General features: G+C 36.6%; 1 protein-coding gene and 1 long non-coding RNA gene across 4 annotated transcripts in view; one reads left to right on the top strand and one right to left on the bottom strand.

Annotated features, from left to right (window-relative positions):
- Positions 1-15917, top strand: part of CLDN34 (claudin 34) — a 30896-nt gene extending 14979 nt beyond the window's left edge. Inside the window, exons 4-5 of one of the 2 annotated variants that reach the window (XM_016424794.2) lie at positions 13262-13327; positions 14739-15917. In XM_016424794.2, coding sequence (XP_016280280.1) covers positions 14783-15460 — 678 coding nt within the window. In that variant the 5' untranslated portion in view covers positions 13262-13327; positions 14739-14782 and the 3' untranslated portion in view covers positions 15461-15917. The remainder of the gene's footprint in view (positions 1-13261; positions 13328-14738) is intronic. The other variant, XM_016424793.2, reaches the window with a different exon arrangement.
- Positions 1-16248, bottom strand: part of LOC103096704 (uncharacterized) — a 43705-nt gene that overhangs the window by 12602 nt on the left and 14855 nt on the right. The window lies entirely within an intron of this gene.

Below are 16248 nucleotides of genomic sequence, written 5' to 3' on the forward strand. Positions count from 1 at the left end.
AGTGGAGTTAGGAGAAAGGAGAAAGATAAGAATGGGACCTTAGAGAAGCCCAAAGGCCTAGAGGAGAGGGATCAAAGTTGGAGGAAAATTACTATGGAAATCAATAAACTTGTACTATATTAATGAAATGACATCCATTTACCAGGCAGTCAATAAACATATATTAATCACAGAGAGACTATGTGCTAACACTTCACTTAAATTTAAAATCATTACCATCAAGTTACTTTTGCTTGGTAGTTCCTGGCTTAAACTCTGACTACTCAACAATGGTATCCTCATAGAACCTAGGATAGACTGTGAAGAAAGTGATGAACAAACTAGTAGGCAAACTCCAAACTGGATATACCAAAAAATTGTGAAACTTCATTTAACCATCTTTCCCTATCCCTTATCACATTCAAGGCTCTGTGATAACTGCTAAGGGAGATAAAAAGATAAGTACTGTGCTTCTCTCAAACAGCAATTGAGAGAATCTATTGCTTCCTCATTTCTGCCTTTCAAAATTCTTCTCAGAAAGCCATCTTATCCTTTCCTGATTTTTCTCAGCTATTGTTCTCTCTCTCTCTCTCTCTCTCTCTCTCTCTCTCTCTCTCTCTCTCTCTCTCTCAAATATATATATATATATATGTATATATATATATATATATATATATATATATATATTAAACCCTTACCTTCCATTTTGAATCAACACCATATATTGGATCCAAGGTAGAAGAGTGGTAAGGGCTAGGCAATAGGAGTCAAGTGACTTGCCCAGGGAAACACAAGTAGGAAGTGTCTGAGGCCAGATTTGAACTTGGGACCTCCCATCTCTAGGCCTGGTTCTCAATCTGCTGAGTCACCCAAAACTGATCCCTCCTCATATATTTCTACAGAATTTGTTTGATTTTTTTATCTTTACTTTCTATCATAAATAATACTTGATTTTGTTTAGGTTGTACATGCCACTTTCCTTTCTTCTCAACATTCCAGTAAAATTTAAACCACTTAAGGAGAGGAACTATTTCATTTTTAAATTTGTTTACCTTACAATCCAGTAAGGGTCATTTTAAAGCAATCACAAAAAACTATAATCCAAAGCAAAATGTGATGAAAACACATGAAAGGTACAAATAATGTGCTATTAGTTTCAAGGGGAGATTAAATTTATTTTATGGAAACTAATTTTATCAAATAAATTTAAGTGCCTACATGTTACAATGTCCTGTACTAGACAATAGAAATCCAAAGAAAAAAATAGATCATTTTCTTTCCCCAAGGAGTCTTCATTCTAGTTATGGAGGGTAGGAAGTAGGAGACTGAGGAGAGAAAAACAATCTGAATACACATAAATATAATTCCTGGAAGAGAACAAAAGGAAAAAAGCAGAAAGAGCTATAGAAATATAACCAGACAGAAGAATCAGGAAAAAAGATGATATATGAACTGAAGGAAAATAAGGATTTATTTGAGGATACAGTTCTCTGAATTGGAGAGGTGGCTTATGAGAACGCAAAGAGGCAAGAGATGGATTGTTGAGATCTAGTTTGGCTATAAATGGAATATTTAAAGGGGAATAATGCTAATGCTAATGCTAAAATAATGCTAGATAGATAGGCTGGAGCTACATTGGTGAGGACCTCAAAGGTCAGGCAAACATTTGTACCTATCTTATTCTTGAAGCAATAAGGGGATTGGAAAAAAACACCTTGTATAAGATATTTTGAGCATATTCAGAATTATGAAACAAGAAGAACATTTTGACAGGAATCAGTCTTGGTGGAAAAAGTAAATGGACCTGCCTGATCTCTACCAAATTACCCTCCAAACAACTTTAATATGACATCTCAAAATGAATCCTTAAATGACAGAACCTTAGAAGAGGGGTCTATTGTAACACAGTGGGAACAGAACACAAAGCAGACACCAATGCAGACTCTACCTCAAGCCCGAGTGCAACTAAATAGATAAAATGGTTCAATTGGCTGGCTCTTGGTGCAGGACTCTGTTATATTGTCCATACTCAGATCCAGGTCACAGTCCTAGATAGCAGTCCCCAGGTGAGGAGCCATTGATCAAGGGTAGAAAAGAATGTTTGTCATTAACTGGAAGACTGAAGCACAGGCCAGAAGAATATTATACACACATCTCCTTAGATCAGAGCACCTGAGAATAACTGAAGACTTATAAATCTCTAGAGGTTGTTCTGAAGGCAGCCTCGCAAAGAATCTAAAACTTGGACTAGTGCCCCTTTTACTACAGGAACAGAGATTACCTTAACAGTTTTTTTAATTAAAAGATAAGAAAAAGGCTATAAAATGAGGAAAAAAATGACGTTCTACTGTAATAGACTTCTCCATTAGTGGCAATTCAGTGATCCTGAAAAACTTGGAAGAATCTACGAGAAAAGCCACTATCCACATTCAGAAGAAAAACTGTGGGAGTAGAAACACAGAAGAAAAACAACTGCTTGAATACATGGGTTGACGGGATATGGTTGGGGATATAGACTCTAAATGAACATCCTAATGCAAACACCAACAACATGGAAATAGTATCTGAAAAAGGACACAAGTAAATACCCAATGAAATTGCACATTGGCTGTGGGAAGGGTGGGTGAAGGTGAGGTAGGAAAATAATGTGATTATTGTAACCAAGGAATAATGTTCTAAATTGACTAAATAAATTAATTTTTAAAAATAGCCTAGGAAAAAAATAAATAAAATATTCTGATCATAAAAAAAAGAAGCTCAATGTAGGAAGTTATTTTGGTGACAGGAAAGACCAAAACACACACTCAGAAGAAGATAAAAAAGTCAATACTGCTGAATCAAGAACCTTGAAAAAAAATCTGAATTGGTCATAAGCCCCAAAAGAATTACTGGAAAGGCTCAAAAAAGATTAAAAAACCCAGAAAGATGGAAGAAAAATTGGGAAAGGAATTGAGGGTGATATAAGAAAATTATGAAGAAAGTCAACAACTTAATAAAGGAGATGCAAAAAAGGAAAATAATATACTAAAAAAATAAAATTGGCCAAATGGAAAAGGAGGTACAAAATCTCACTAAAGAAAATAATGCATAAAAAATTAGAATTGAACAAGTGAAAGGTAATTTTCCCATGAGATATCAAGAAACAATAAAACAAAATCAAAAGAATGAAAAACAGAACAAAATGTGAAATGCCTTGTTAGAAAAACAAATGACCTGGAAAATAGATTCAGGAAATATAATTTTAAAGTTATTAGATTAACTGAAAGTCATAATCAAAAAAGAGTCTTGACATCATCTTTCAAGAAATTATCAAGGAAAACTGTCCTGATATTCTAGAACCCAAAAGGTAAAATAGAAATCAAAAGAATCCATAGATCATCTCATCCTGAAAACATACCAAAGTAAAAACTCTCAGAAACATCATAGCCAATTTCCAGAACTCCCACGTCAAAGAGAAAATATTTCAAGTAGCCAAAAAGAAACACTTCAAATACTATGAGGCCATAGTCAGGATTATACAAGACTTAGTAGATTCTACATTAAAGGTTTGGAGGGCTTAGAATATGATATTCTGGTGGGGACAAAGGAGCTAGGACTACAACCAAGAATCACAAAACTCCTAGAAAAATTGAGTACAATCCTTCAAGGGGGGAAATGTGCATTCATTCAATGAAATAGAAGACTTTTAGGTATCAAAAGATCAGAGTTGAACAGAAATTCTTATACTTAGATATAAGATTCAAGGGAAGCACAAAAAGGTAAACAGGAAAGAAAAATCAAGAAATTCATTAATGTTAAACTGTTTACATCCCCACATGGGAATATAGTATTTGTAACTCTCAAAACTTTATCATTATTAGGTCAGTTAGAAGGAATATACATAGATGGAAGACATGGTTATGAATTGAATATGATGTGATGATATCTAAAAAAATTAGATTAAGGGGTGAGAAAGAGGACTACATTGGGAGGAGGGAGAAGAGAGAGGTAGAATTGGGTAACATCTCAAATAAAAGAGCCTTGAAATAGCTTTTACAGTGGAACAGAAGATGGAGGACATAGAGTGGAGAGTACTTGAATCTTACTGTCAATGAAATTGGCTCAAACAAGGAAGAATATACATAAGATAGGGCACATGATGTTAGACAGTGGTCAGAAGCAAAACACTTGAGGGTGGACAGGAGGAAAGAAGAGAGAGTAGGATAAATGGGGTAGAAATAGGATGGAGGGTAATACACAGTAATCATAATGGTGAAAAAATATTTTTTACAAGTCTTTCTATTAAAGGCCTTATTTCTCAAATACATAGAAATAGGTAAGAATTAAAGTCATTCCCTAAATGATAAATGGCCAAAGGATATGAACAAGCAATTCTCAAATAAAGTAATTAAAACTATCTACAGTTACATGAAAAAAATGTACTAAATCACTTTTAATTTGAGAAATGCAAATTAATACAATTCTGAGATACCACCCCACACATATCAGATTGGTTATTATTACAGAAAAGGTAAATAACAAAAGTTGGAGGGGACCTGGAAAGATTGAGTTCCTAATGCAATCTTGGGGGAGTTGTGAGCTGATTCAACCACTTTGGAGAGCAATTTGGCTCTATGCCCAAAGGGCTATAAAACCATTCATATCCTTTGACCCAGCAATACCATTAATAGGTCTGTAACCTGACAATATGAACAAAAATATTTATAGCAGCTTTCTGTGGTGGCAAGGAATTGGAAAATGAGAGGATACTTATCAATAAGGGAATGGCTAAGTAAGTTTTGGTATCTCAGTGTAATGGCATACTATTGTGCTATAACAAATGACAGGCAGGACAATTTCAGAAAAATCATAAAAGATTTACAGGAACTGCTGCAAAGTGAAGTAAACAGAACCAGGAGAATATTACACACAGAAATGGCAACAATTACATGAAGAATGACTGTGAATAACAGCTATTCTCAGCAATACAATGATCCAAGGCAATCCCAAAGGATCCATGATGAAAAAATGCCACCTACTTCCAGGGAAGGAACTGATAAAGTCTTAAATCCAGAACAAACCATCCTACTATTTTCTTCATTTTTATTCAAGTTTTCTTCCACAAAATGATTATTAATATGAGGAAATAGATTGTACCTATAAAACTGTACATATAAAATCTGTATCAAATTATTTACCATTATGGCAAGAGCAGGAAATTCATTTCTGAAAATGTTAAACGTGTTAAAAATTGTTATTTCATGTAATTGGGTAAAAAAAATATTATTAAAAAATTTTAAGAGCCAAAAACTTCAAACAAAAACAAGACAGAACCATAGTAGTACCTTGTGCAAGATGGTCCCACATGCTCAGCCACAAAAGGAAATATGGTTCCAATCCAGATCCTGAGGCTAGAGCTATGAGTAATCAGAATAAAACATTGTGTTGATTGACTTTTGAAGGAATTACTCACAATGAAGAAATACTTTGGACTGAGAGAAACTAAAGAGGTAACCCAAAAGAAGAGTAGCTTTATCAGAAATCCAAATAGAACCTCAGAGAAAACTGTCTTGTCTATACTATGGGAGTAATTCATCAAATTGGCTGTACTTTCTAATGGCCTCGTGCTAAAAACCAAATGGACCAAAGAAGATTTCAAAAGGAATCTCCTTAGAAGTGGTCAGATAGGGTTTCATTTTAGTTTTAGTTTTTTGGGGGAGGGGTATTTTTTGTCAGTGCTTAACAAGATGGATTAGAGAGGGAAGTAACTAGAAGCAGAGAAATGGAATGGGAGGTGATTATAATAGTCCACATAAGAGATAATGAGAATCTGAACTAGGAAAGTAGCCGTCTGAATCACGGATGGATTCAAGAGAGTCTTTGGAGATGGAACTGGAAGGATTTGGCAACTGATTCGATATAGAAGAAAAGGGGAGACTCAAAGGTGACTACGAAATTATTCACTTGGAAGTGAATGTTAGTAATTATTATACATATGTATGTTAGTAGTTATAATACTGAGATTTGGAAGTTTAGAAGAGAGGTGAGGATTTAGGAGGGAAAGGCTGTCCTGTTTTTGGACATGTTGACAGGATATCCAAGTGGAAAGGAGGAAATAAAGAAAGGTCTTGGAGGGGAGAAGAAACAAAGATCACCCTAGGGTTATGAATGTGGGAAAATTTTAGTTTGGCATTGTCAATAAAAGAAGAGGTGATATAAAGCTAGAGTTTAGGAATGAAATCTGAGCTGAATTTATGGATTTGGGAGACATTTGTATTAAGGAGAGTCACTGCACTGATGAGAGCAAATAAGATCACCAAGACAGTGCAGAAACTGAAGGAGAATAGTACCCAGGATATAGCCTGGGATTCAGGGGAAAAAATTGAAGAGATGTGGCTAGAGAGGTAGGAAAACAAGGAGACAGTAAAAACACGGAAGCCAAGGAAGAAGAAAATGTGCAGTAGTCAGAGTAGTTCACAATGTCAAAAGCAAACCAAAAGTTAAGAAAAAGATGAAGGAAGAGTCAATGTATTTTCCAAATAAGAGATCATTGGTAACATTTCAGATTTTATTTCTGAAGGAAGATATAATTAGAAGCCAGATGATAAGAGATTGAGAAATTGTGAGAAAGCTTTTGGCAGCAAGTGTAGATGTCAATATATAGAATGGGAGTCAAGAGAGTTAAGGAATTAAGAGAGGGAATTGAGTCCCACTAGACTCTATCCAGGTCAGGCCTCATCTGGTATATCTCCTAGTATATTGTAGTCATTTGAGGGAAACATTTTAGGAAGAATATTCTTCAGGTTTTTAAGCTCACTTTCACCTCACATGTCCAATCAATTGTCATATTTTGTGATTTTCCCTTCCATAACATCCTCTCGTATCTAATCTGTTTTCTCTTTTCACAAAGTGACCATTTTGGTATGGATCTTCATTACTTCTTCCTTAAATATATGCAATAACCTCTTCATTGGTCTCTCTTCACCCCAATCTATCCTCTACAAAGCTGCCAACATGATTTTTCTTTAAGAGCAGAAATGGTGTTACTTCTCTACTCAATAAACTTCACTGGTATACTAGTCTGTCTAGGATAAAGTATTAGCTCTTCCATTTGCTTTTAACCTTTAATAATCTGGTACCAAATATCTTTCTAGCCTTATGGTAGAAACCCTCTAACCTCTATTCTCTGATACAGTCAGCCAGCCTTCCCTTTGTTCCTCATTCATGTTATTTCATCTCCCATTTCTCTGCCTAAATATTAGCCACCCCCTATTCCTGGAATATATAGCCTCTTTACTTCTGTTACCTCTGTCTTTTCAAGATATAGCTCTCATATCAAGTTCATTCAAATTACTTTGTGTAACTCTGTCTCACATAAATCTGATTTATGCAAGAGTCAAAAGACATCATCCAGTGATGTCATTTTGGTTCTCTTTTAGTAAGAAGGACAATAACCAATCAACCAATCAGCTCCCATATCACTTTATTTTTTTAATTTAATTTTATTGATTAATTAAGAAAAATTTCCCATGGTTACATGATTCCTGTTCTTTCCCTCCCCTCCTCTTACCCCCCTCCCATAGCCAACTCACAATTCCACTGGGTTTTACATGTGTCATTGATCAAGACCTATTTCCATATTATTGCAACCTTGAATTAAAATATTTTGTACTTATTTATTCTGTATATATTATTTTCCCATTAAATATAAGTTCCTTGTATGTAGAGCTTGTTTCATTCTTTGCATTTGTTCCCCATGCCTAGCCTAGTGCTGCTTGATAAATGCCAACTACCTCCCAAGGCAATAAATGGTTGTTAATGAATCAGTTGATTGAGAGTGAGCAAGAAGTGAAAGCATCTGGAGATCATTAGATTAAGGGAAGTTGAAATATTTGACCTGGAAAATAAGGACTTAGTGAAGGTGTCATATCTATACCAATGAGTATTTAAAAGGCTATTAGAAGGAAGATGGATTAGAGTACTTGTTCTTGATCCCTAAGAAAAGGAGTAGGACCAATGCTTTGTTACTGCAGAATTGCAAATTTTGGCATAATACTAGCTCTGCCACCCTAGGCAAGTCACTTAACCCTGTTTGTCTCAGTTTTCTCATCTATAAAATGAACTGGAGAAGGAAATGGCAAATCAATCCAGTATTTTTGCCAAGGAAATCCCAAATGGGGTCATCAAGATTCAGAAATTCACAAAGACTGAACAACAACAAAATTCTTACATTTTCCAACAATTAAAGCTATCCCATAGTGAAATGGATAACCTTGAGAGGTATTTGGAACCCCTAATCCCTAGAAGTCTTGAAGTACTGTCTGACAACTGTTATTCCACAATCTGCCAGTAGATGAGATAAGATTGAGAGGTTGTGAAGGACCTGGAATCATAGGCCAAGGAGTTTAGAGTTTTATAATGAACTTTGAAACAAAGATGGTATGCTGATCAGATCTGCAGACGGCATGGGAGGGTGCTAATATGTTGACTAATAGGATCATATCCAAAAAGTGTTCAACAGACCAGAATAATTAGCTGAATCTAATGAGGTTAAGTTGAGCACTGAAAAATATAAAAATATAAAGTCCTGAAATTAGATTCAGGATATAACATGAATATAGAATGAGGACTTATGACTAGAAAATGCTTCATTTGATCTGGAAGTTTTAGCATACAACTCCTTCAATATGAGCAAACAGTTTGACATGGAAGCCAAAAATAGTTAATAGATTCTTAATTTAAAAGTCAACAAATATGTGGTGAGAGTCTACTGAGTGCAAAGAGAGGCAAATGGAGATAGAGGACTGACCAAGTCAGGAAAACAATGGATCAAGTCATGTTTCTGTCACAGACTAATTCAAGGATCATGGGCAAGTTACTGTTACCCTCTTAGTGCACCTCAGGAATCTATTTTTTTAATTGTATTTAATTAGATGATTTAGAATATTTTTCCATGGTTACAAGATTCATGTTCTTTCCCTCCTCTCCCCCTAGCCCCCTCCCATAACTGGTACACAATTCCACTGGGTTTAACATGTGTCATTGATCAAGACCTATTTCCATATTATTAATATTTGCACTAGGGTGATCATTTAGAGTCTACATCCCCAATCATATCCCCATCAAACAATGTGATCAAGCAGTTGTTTTTCTTCTGCATTTCTACTCCCACAGTTCTTCCTCTGGATGTGGATAGTGTTCTTTCTCATAAGTCCCTCCGAATTGTCTTGGATTATTGCATTGCTAGTAGTAGAGAAGTCCATTACATTCAATTGTACCACAGTGTATCAGTCTCTGTATACATTGGTCTCTTGGTTCTGGTCCTTTTACTCTGCATCAATTCCTAGAGGTTGTTCTAGTTCACATGGAATTCCTCCAGTTTATTATTCCTTTGAGCACAATAGTATTCCATCACCAGCATATACCATTTGTTCAGCCATTCCCCAATCGAAGGGCATCTCCTCATTTTCCATTTTTTGGCCACCACAAAGAGCACAGCTACGAATATTCTTGTACAGGTCTTTTTTCCTTATTATCTCTTTGAGGTAAAAACCCAGTGGTGCTATGGCTGGATCAAAGGGCAGTCTTTTAGTGCCCTTTGGCCATATGGTTCAGGAACCTTTTTATAGCTTAAATGATTGGTTTTCAAATAATCCCAGAATCATGTATTTCTACACAAGTAGCATCACCACTCCCTCAAAGCATAAGTTTTACCAAAAAAATGTACAAGGCACTGTGCTGGGGACACATAGACAAAAATGAAACATTCTTCCTTGCCTTAATGAGCTTGAAAGCTATTTGTGATGAGGGGGCTATAATATGTACACAGATAAACTAACAAAGTTGTTTGAGGAAAGGAAGAAAATCACAACTAGAAGGGAAAATATCAAAGAAGTCTTTATGAAAGACTGAGCTGAGAAGGGAGATCTAGACCTTTAGGCCCCTTCATGTTGTTGACCTCAGAATCAGTGCTTATAGTCATAAGAAGGTTGGAGTTGATATCCTATCTTATCTCTCCTCCTCTCCTTCATTGGTTAAGAAATGAAGATTACTTAGCAGGAAATTTAGAATCTGAACTGTCAATCTACAGCAATCTCTTCTCCCTGAACTCCCAGAGGTCCTGTTATTGATTGTAAAATCTGGGGAAAATAATACAAAATCAATCTGGATCTGATAATCCAAGACCCTGGAAGCCCTTTCATATTTAGATAAGTGAACTTTTGTGAGGGAATTAATAAAAGTATAGAGTCTAGAACAAAAGAGGTGGTCATTCTACTTCTGAGGACAATTATGTTTTAGAAGGGGCAATGTCAAATATCGTTTCTGAAGGAGTAAGACTAGAATGGTGAGGAGTCTTGAAATTATGTCATGGTGGGATTTGGAAGAACTGAAAATATTTAGCCTAGATAAGAGATGAATTATGGAGGACATGATCACTGTCTTCAGTTCTCTTCAGGGACCTTACTTCCAAGAAGGAATGAGAGCACAGATACTTTTGCAGTGATGTGTATATGAGTATGTCATATTTCTTACTGGCACAGCTAAGTATTATAGTTGGCATCTCTGGTCAAAGTGTAGACTGGTCTCCTAGAAAAGAAAGCTAAAGCAATCTGTAGGCTATTAAAAAGAATGAACTGCTTCTTTAAAAAAAAATAGGACTTCACTGTGAAAACAAACAAGAAAAATAATTTGAAAGGGCATGGTGGAAGACCAGATCAAATGAAACAATAATATGTAATTTTTTTTTTGCTACCACTATTATTATCTGAATCAAGAGCTTAGTGGGTGAAAAAGGATATGACATAATAAAAAGAAAAGATCTGAAGGATGATTGAACAGCTTGTAGTTAATGGGCTTGTCCTCACTGTAGCTCTCCAAGCAAAGGTAGGATGATCATTTATCAAGGATGTTAAAGAGGGGATTCTTGGTCAGATATGTGTTGAACTAAAATTATTTTTAGGTCCCTTCCAACTTAAAGAGACAGTAATTATGTCAATTGTTAGAATGGCTTTCATGTGGAAAAGGGATTAGACTTATTCCTAGCTTAAAAGGATAGAAATAAGACTAATAAATGGATATTTCAAGGAGGCATAGTTCAGCTCAGTTTAAATATAAACTTCCAAGTGCTTAGAAATGTCCTAGAATGGAAGAGTTTATGCCATGAAGCATTGATTTCCCTGTCCTTTGAGGTATCTAGCAGAAAGACTAGACTAATAAATACTTTCCAGGAAAATTACAGGAAAGATTCATCCATTTGATCAGAAGTTTGGATGTTGTAGATTGCCTTTAGTGTCCCTTCCAAAACTTAAAACTGTAGAATTCTAGAATTCTTCTCAAAGAATAACTCCATTGAAATTCAACTTGACTCAGAATTTGGTCAAATATATATCACTAATGCATGATCTCTAATTATAGAAGCTTCTAATATTGGATATTAATATTTCAAAATTCTAACACTTTTGGTGTTCACTTAATTGAACAAACATTTACTAAGTGTTAACTTTACGTGAGATGATATTTCAAGCTAATTTGGCCACAAATAACTTTGGGGCCAGAGAATAATAATTTACTGTTATATAGTCTTTTGCATACATTAATGATATCCTCCTACTCCTGCAAAGGATTTCATCTCATATTTTACTGGAAAAAAAAACCCCAAACTGGTGATCCATTGCAAGGTTCCCAGACCCCTGAATTCCACACTTCAAGTCACCCTGCTCTCATCCCCCACTCCTGTCTTCCTTTGCTCTAGTTTTAGGGGCAGAGATAGCACTTTTTTCAGTGCACTTCATTTTGTTCCTTCATCTCCCCAACAACTTGCTCCTTCAATCATCTAATCTCGTTCAAATTTTCAAGCTTTTCTTTATTCACTGACTCCTTTACTGGAGCATAACAGTTCCTGAAACAGAGATTCCTAATCTGGAATTCACAAACTTTTTTAAAACTTCATAAGTGAACTTCAATATCAAATATATGATATTGAAGTGAAATATAATATTTCATTCCTGATGCTGTATTTTGCAGTCCCATGTATTTTGTTTTATGCATTTAAAGACATTAATCTGAGAAGTGGCACCTAGGCTTCACCAGACTGCCAGAAGGGCCCACAATACACACAAAAAAGGAGTGGAAGAACCCCAACTAAAGCTATCATCTTGCATATCTCCTCTCCCTTTCATGGGTTTCAACATCTAGAAAAGCTAGTCTATATTCATGTCCTCACTTCTCACTCATTTCCTACCTATTACATTTTACTTTTTTCCAATGATCTCCCTTTTCTTAGTTTCTATCCTTCTTGACATTTGACACCTTTTTGTCTCCCAAGACTAGAATGTGCCCCTTCTTTTATCTCCGCCTCTCAAAACACCCCTAGATCCTGTAAAGTTCTGCTCGGGTTTTACCTCCAGAGGCCTTTTCTGTTTCCCTCAGTTGTTAGTATTCCTCTGCCCTCATCACAATGTATTTATAAATGGTTTGCCATTTCCTTCTCCAGCTCATTTACAGATGAGAAATTGAGGCAAACAGGATAAAGAGACTTGCCCAGGACCACACAGCTAGTAACTGAGACTGAATTTGAACTCAGGACTTCCTGACTCCAGGCCCAGTTCTCTATTCACTGAGTCAGCTAACTCCCCATTCCAGCACCTAGCAGGTTGGTTAATTAATGCTTACAGATGAATTGACCATATAAGAACATAGGTCCAGTTAGTTTGGAGAGAAGAAAACCTTAAGAATTTTTACAGATCATTTTATAGATGAAGAAGATGAAGCCCAGAGAAGTTAATTCTATTGCTTAAAGCACAAAGGCTGTGGGAGTGAGAGATAAATAATTCAAACTCTCTTTCTCCATTAGTGGAGTCAGTTTCTAAAAACAATACTCTAAAAGAAAGAGTGGGGCAGGTTGGTGGCTCAGTGGATTGTGAGCCAGGCCTGGAGACAGGATGTGTCCTGGGTTTGAATATGGCCTCAGACACTTCCTAGCTGTGTGACCCTGGGCAAGTCATCTAACTCCCACTGCCTAATCCTTACTGTTCTTCTGCCATGACACTGATGTATAGTATAGATTCTAAGACAGAAGGTAAGAGTTATTTTTTTTAAGTACTTTGAAATAAATACTGCAAATATTCATGTCCAGGTTTTACAGGTAAGATGAAAAAATAGAGGCTCAGACAACTGAATGGACTTGCTCTGAATCCTATAGCTAATAAGAGATGAGTATTGGATGCAAGTTTTGAACCTAGGTTTCTTGATTGTACATTCAAAACTTTGTTTCTGAAAACATTCCATTTCTTTCTTTACCTAGGATTCCTGACTTTCATCTACTGCCATATTATATGGTACTGCTCTCCTGGTCCCAGATCAGATTGAAGTAGTAACGCTAATTTTTTCCTTTAAATTTTTTTAAAAATATTTTTATTTTCCCAATTACAATTTTAATTATAAAACAAATCTTAAACTTAGTTTTTTTTTACAATTCCAAGTTCCAAATTCCCTTCTACCTTCCCTTCTTTCCCCCTCATTGAGAAGGCAAGCAATTTGACAAAGGTTATACATGTGCTGCAATGATATCCATATTAGTTATGTTTTGAAGGAAAGTACAGATGGGACATCTAGGTAGTACAGTGGATAGAGCACCAGGCCTGAAGTTAGAAGGATTCTGGATTCATATCTGGCCTCAAACACTTCCTAACTCTGTGACCCTGGGTTTTGTCACTTAACCCTAATTGCCTAGCTGATCTAAGACAGAAGGTAAGAGAAGAAAGAAAAGAGAAGGAAGGAAGGAAGGAAGGAAGGAAGGAAGGAAGGAAGGAAGGAAGGAAGGAAGGAAGGAAGGAAGGAAGGAAGGAAGGAAGGAAGGAAGGAAGGAAGGAAGGGAAGGAAGGAAGGGAAGGAAGGAAGGGATGGAAGGGAAGGAAGGAAGGGATGGAAGGAAGGAAGGAAGGAAGGAAGGAAGGAAGGAAGGAAGGAAGGAAGGAAGGAAGGAAGGAAGGGAGGGAGTGAGGGAGGGAGGGAGGGAGGGAGGGAGGGAGGAAGGGAGGGAGGGAGGGAGGAAGGGAGGAAGGAAAAGAAAGAAAGAAGAGAGGAAGAAAGAAGTGAGGAAAAGCGAGAAAGAGAGAAAAAGTGAAAGGACAAAAAATCCCAGGAAAAATGAAGAAAGTAAAGAATGTTATGCTTCCATCTGCATTGGGATTCCATCAGTTCTTTCTCTGGAGCTGGATAGCATTTTTTTCATCTTGAGTCCTTCAGAATTGTTTTGGATCTTTGTATTTCTGAGAGTAGCTAAGTCATTCACAGCTGAACATTGTACAACATTGCTGTTACTGTGTACAATGTTCTCCTGATCTGAAGCAGATACACTGTTTTAAACAACAGTAACTACCACTTCTGTCTTCCTATCCATTTAAAAAATAAATAAAAACACTTACCTTCCATCTTAGATTCAATACTTAGTATTGGTTCCAAGGTAGAAAATAAGGATAATAAGGTATAGGCAATTGAGGTGAAGTGACTTGCTCAGAGTCACACAGCTAGGAAATGTCTGAGGTCACATTTGAACCCAGGACCTCTCATCTCCGGAGAGTGCTCTCTATCCCACTAAGCCACATAGCTGCCCTGCCTCTCCCACCACCACCACCACCACAACCATCAGCACCACCGTCATTCTGCACTTCATTTGAAAACGTTTAGCACCACCCAAACAATTCCCTGCCATGTGGGTTTTATTTCTAAGCTGCTACAGATGTGCACATTGTACAATGGTTACTTATGTTTGTTTTTAGGGCAGCTATATAAATACCTGACATTTGCTGACGCTCTCCGGGCCATGAGCTCCTATCTCTCTAGTGGTAACACTCAACTCACAGGCTTTTTGTTAACCGTGGTCGGCTGGATCCTCCTAGGCGTCTCGGTGGGACAAGTGGAATGGAGGTTGTGGCATTTGGGCAACACAACTTCCATCATCCCCACCGGCTCCGTTTGGGTGGGGCTCGTGAAAGTATGCTATTACAGCGGCGTCCGGCTTTCTCCTCAAAGGAGAACTTCCAAGGTCTGCCACGCTTACGGAAGGCGCAACTCTTTTCTACCCGAAGATATTCGGGCTATTCAGAACATCCTATTGCTTGCTTGCATTCTGGGAGCCCTGGGAAAAGCCTCTCTTGTCATTGGACTGAGGAACTTATACTTGGGAATTGTTCGTAAGTCAACAGCCTGTAATTCATTCACTATTGGAGGACTCTGTTATCTGTCTGCTGGGATCTGTGTCTTAATTTGTGTACTCTGGAATTCTTACGCAGTGTTTAAAAATGAGGGTATAAACTTCCCTGCTTCTTTCCACATTCCCCCAAGGCCCAAAACACAGGAAGTCGGGACGGCAATCTCTACAGCGATTATATCTATCATCTTGATGTTGCTCGGTGGGGTTTTTTTCTTCTTTTATAAATTTCCCGTGGAGTGCCCAGTATATCCTTTGATCACAAGACAAGAGATGGACATCAGCTCCTGAAGCATGAAATTCCTGTGTGTTTTGGCTCTGCAAACATTTATGATAGATGAACACCATGGAAATGAAAGGTTGGGACACAGACATGTAAAAATAATTGCCTGTACTCATTACTAAGTATTCAAAAGATTCTTGGCCAAGGTAAATGTGCTCTTTTGGTCTAAAGTAATGGACCACTCTCTTTTATTATTTTCCGTACTGAGTTGGATTGATTTATTAAAGGACTCTTTTGTAAAAAAAAGACAAAAACAAACCAACCAACAAAAGACTGGAGCAAAGTAGAAACAAATAGAAACCCAGGAGTCAAGAAGTTAAAAGATAAAAGTGACCAAACAAGCACAAGGTAGTATACACAAATAAATTGTCTGTATTCTAATATGGGGAGATGATACATATGTCCCTTCAGAACCTTATCAGGGATCATAAAGGATATCTAATAAATAAAAAAGATGCAAAGTAATATTGTTATGTTTTGTTAATTTTATTTTATTTTTGAAAACTTTTACCTTCTATCTTAGAATCAATATCAATTCCAGGGCAAAAGAGCAGTAAGGACTAGGCATTTGGGGTTAAATGACTTGTCCAAAGTCACACAGCTAGGAAGTTTTTGAGGCCAGATTTGAACCCAGGATTTCCCATCTCCAGGTCTGGCTTTCTATCCACTGAGAAAAATTCTTTTTTTTTTTTTAATTTAAAATTAAAAAAAAAATTTTTTTAATGAATAAAAGTGGAGGAAAAGCTGAATAGGCCAGAGAGGGGAAGGAAAGGACGAATTGAGAAAATTATCTCAC

Source organism: Monodelphis domestica, chromosome 8, assembly GCF_027887165.1.
Source record: "Monodelphis domestica isolate mMonDom1 chromosome 8, mMonDom1.pri, whole genome shotgun sequence".
NCBI lineage: Eukaryota > Metazoa > Chordata > Mammalia > Didelphimorphia > Didelphidae > Monodelphis > Monodelphis domestica.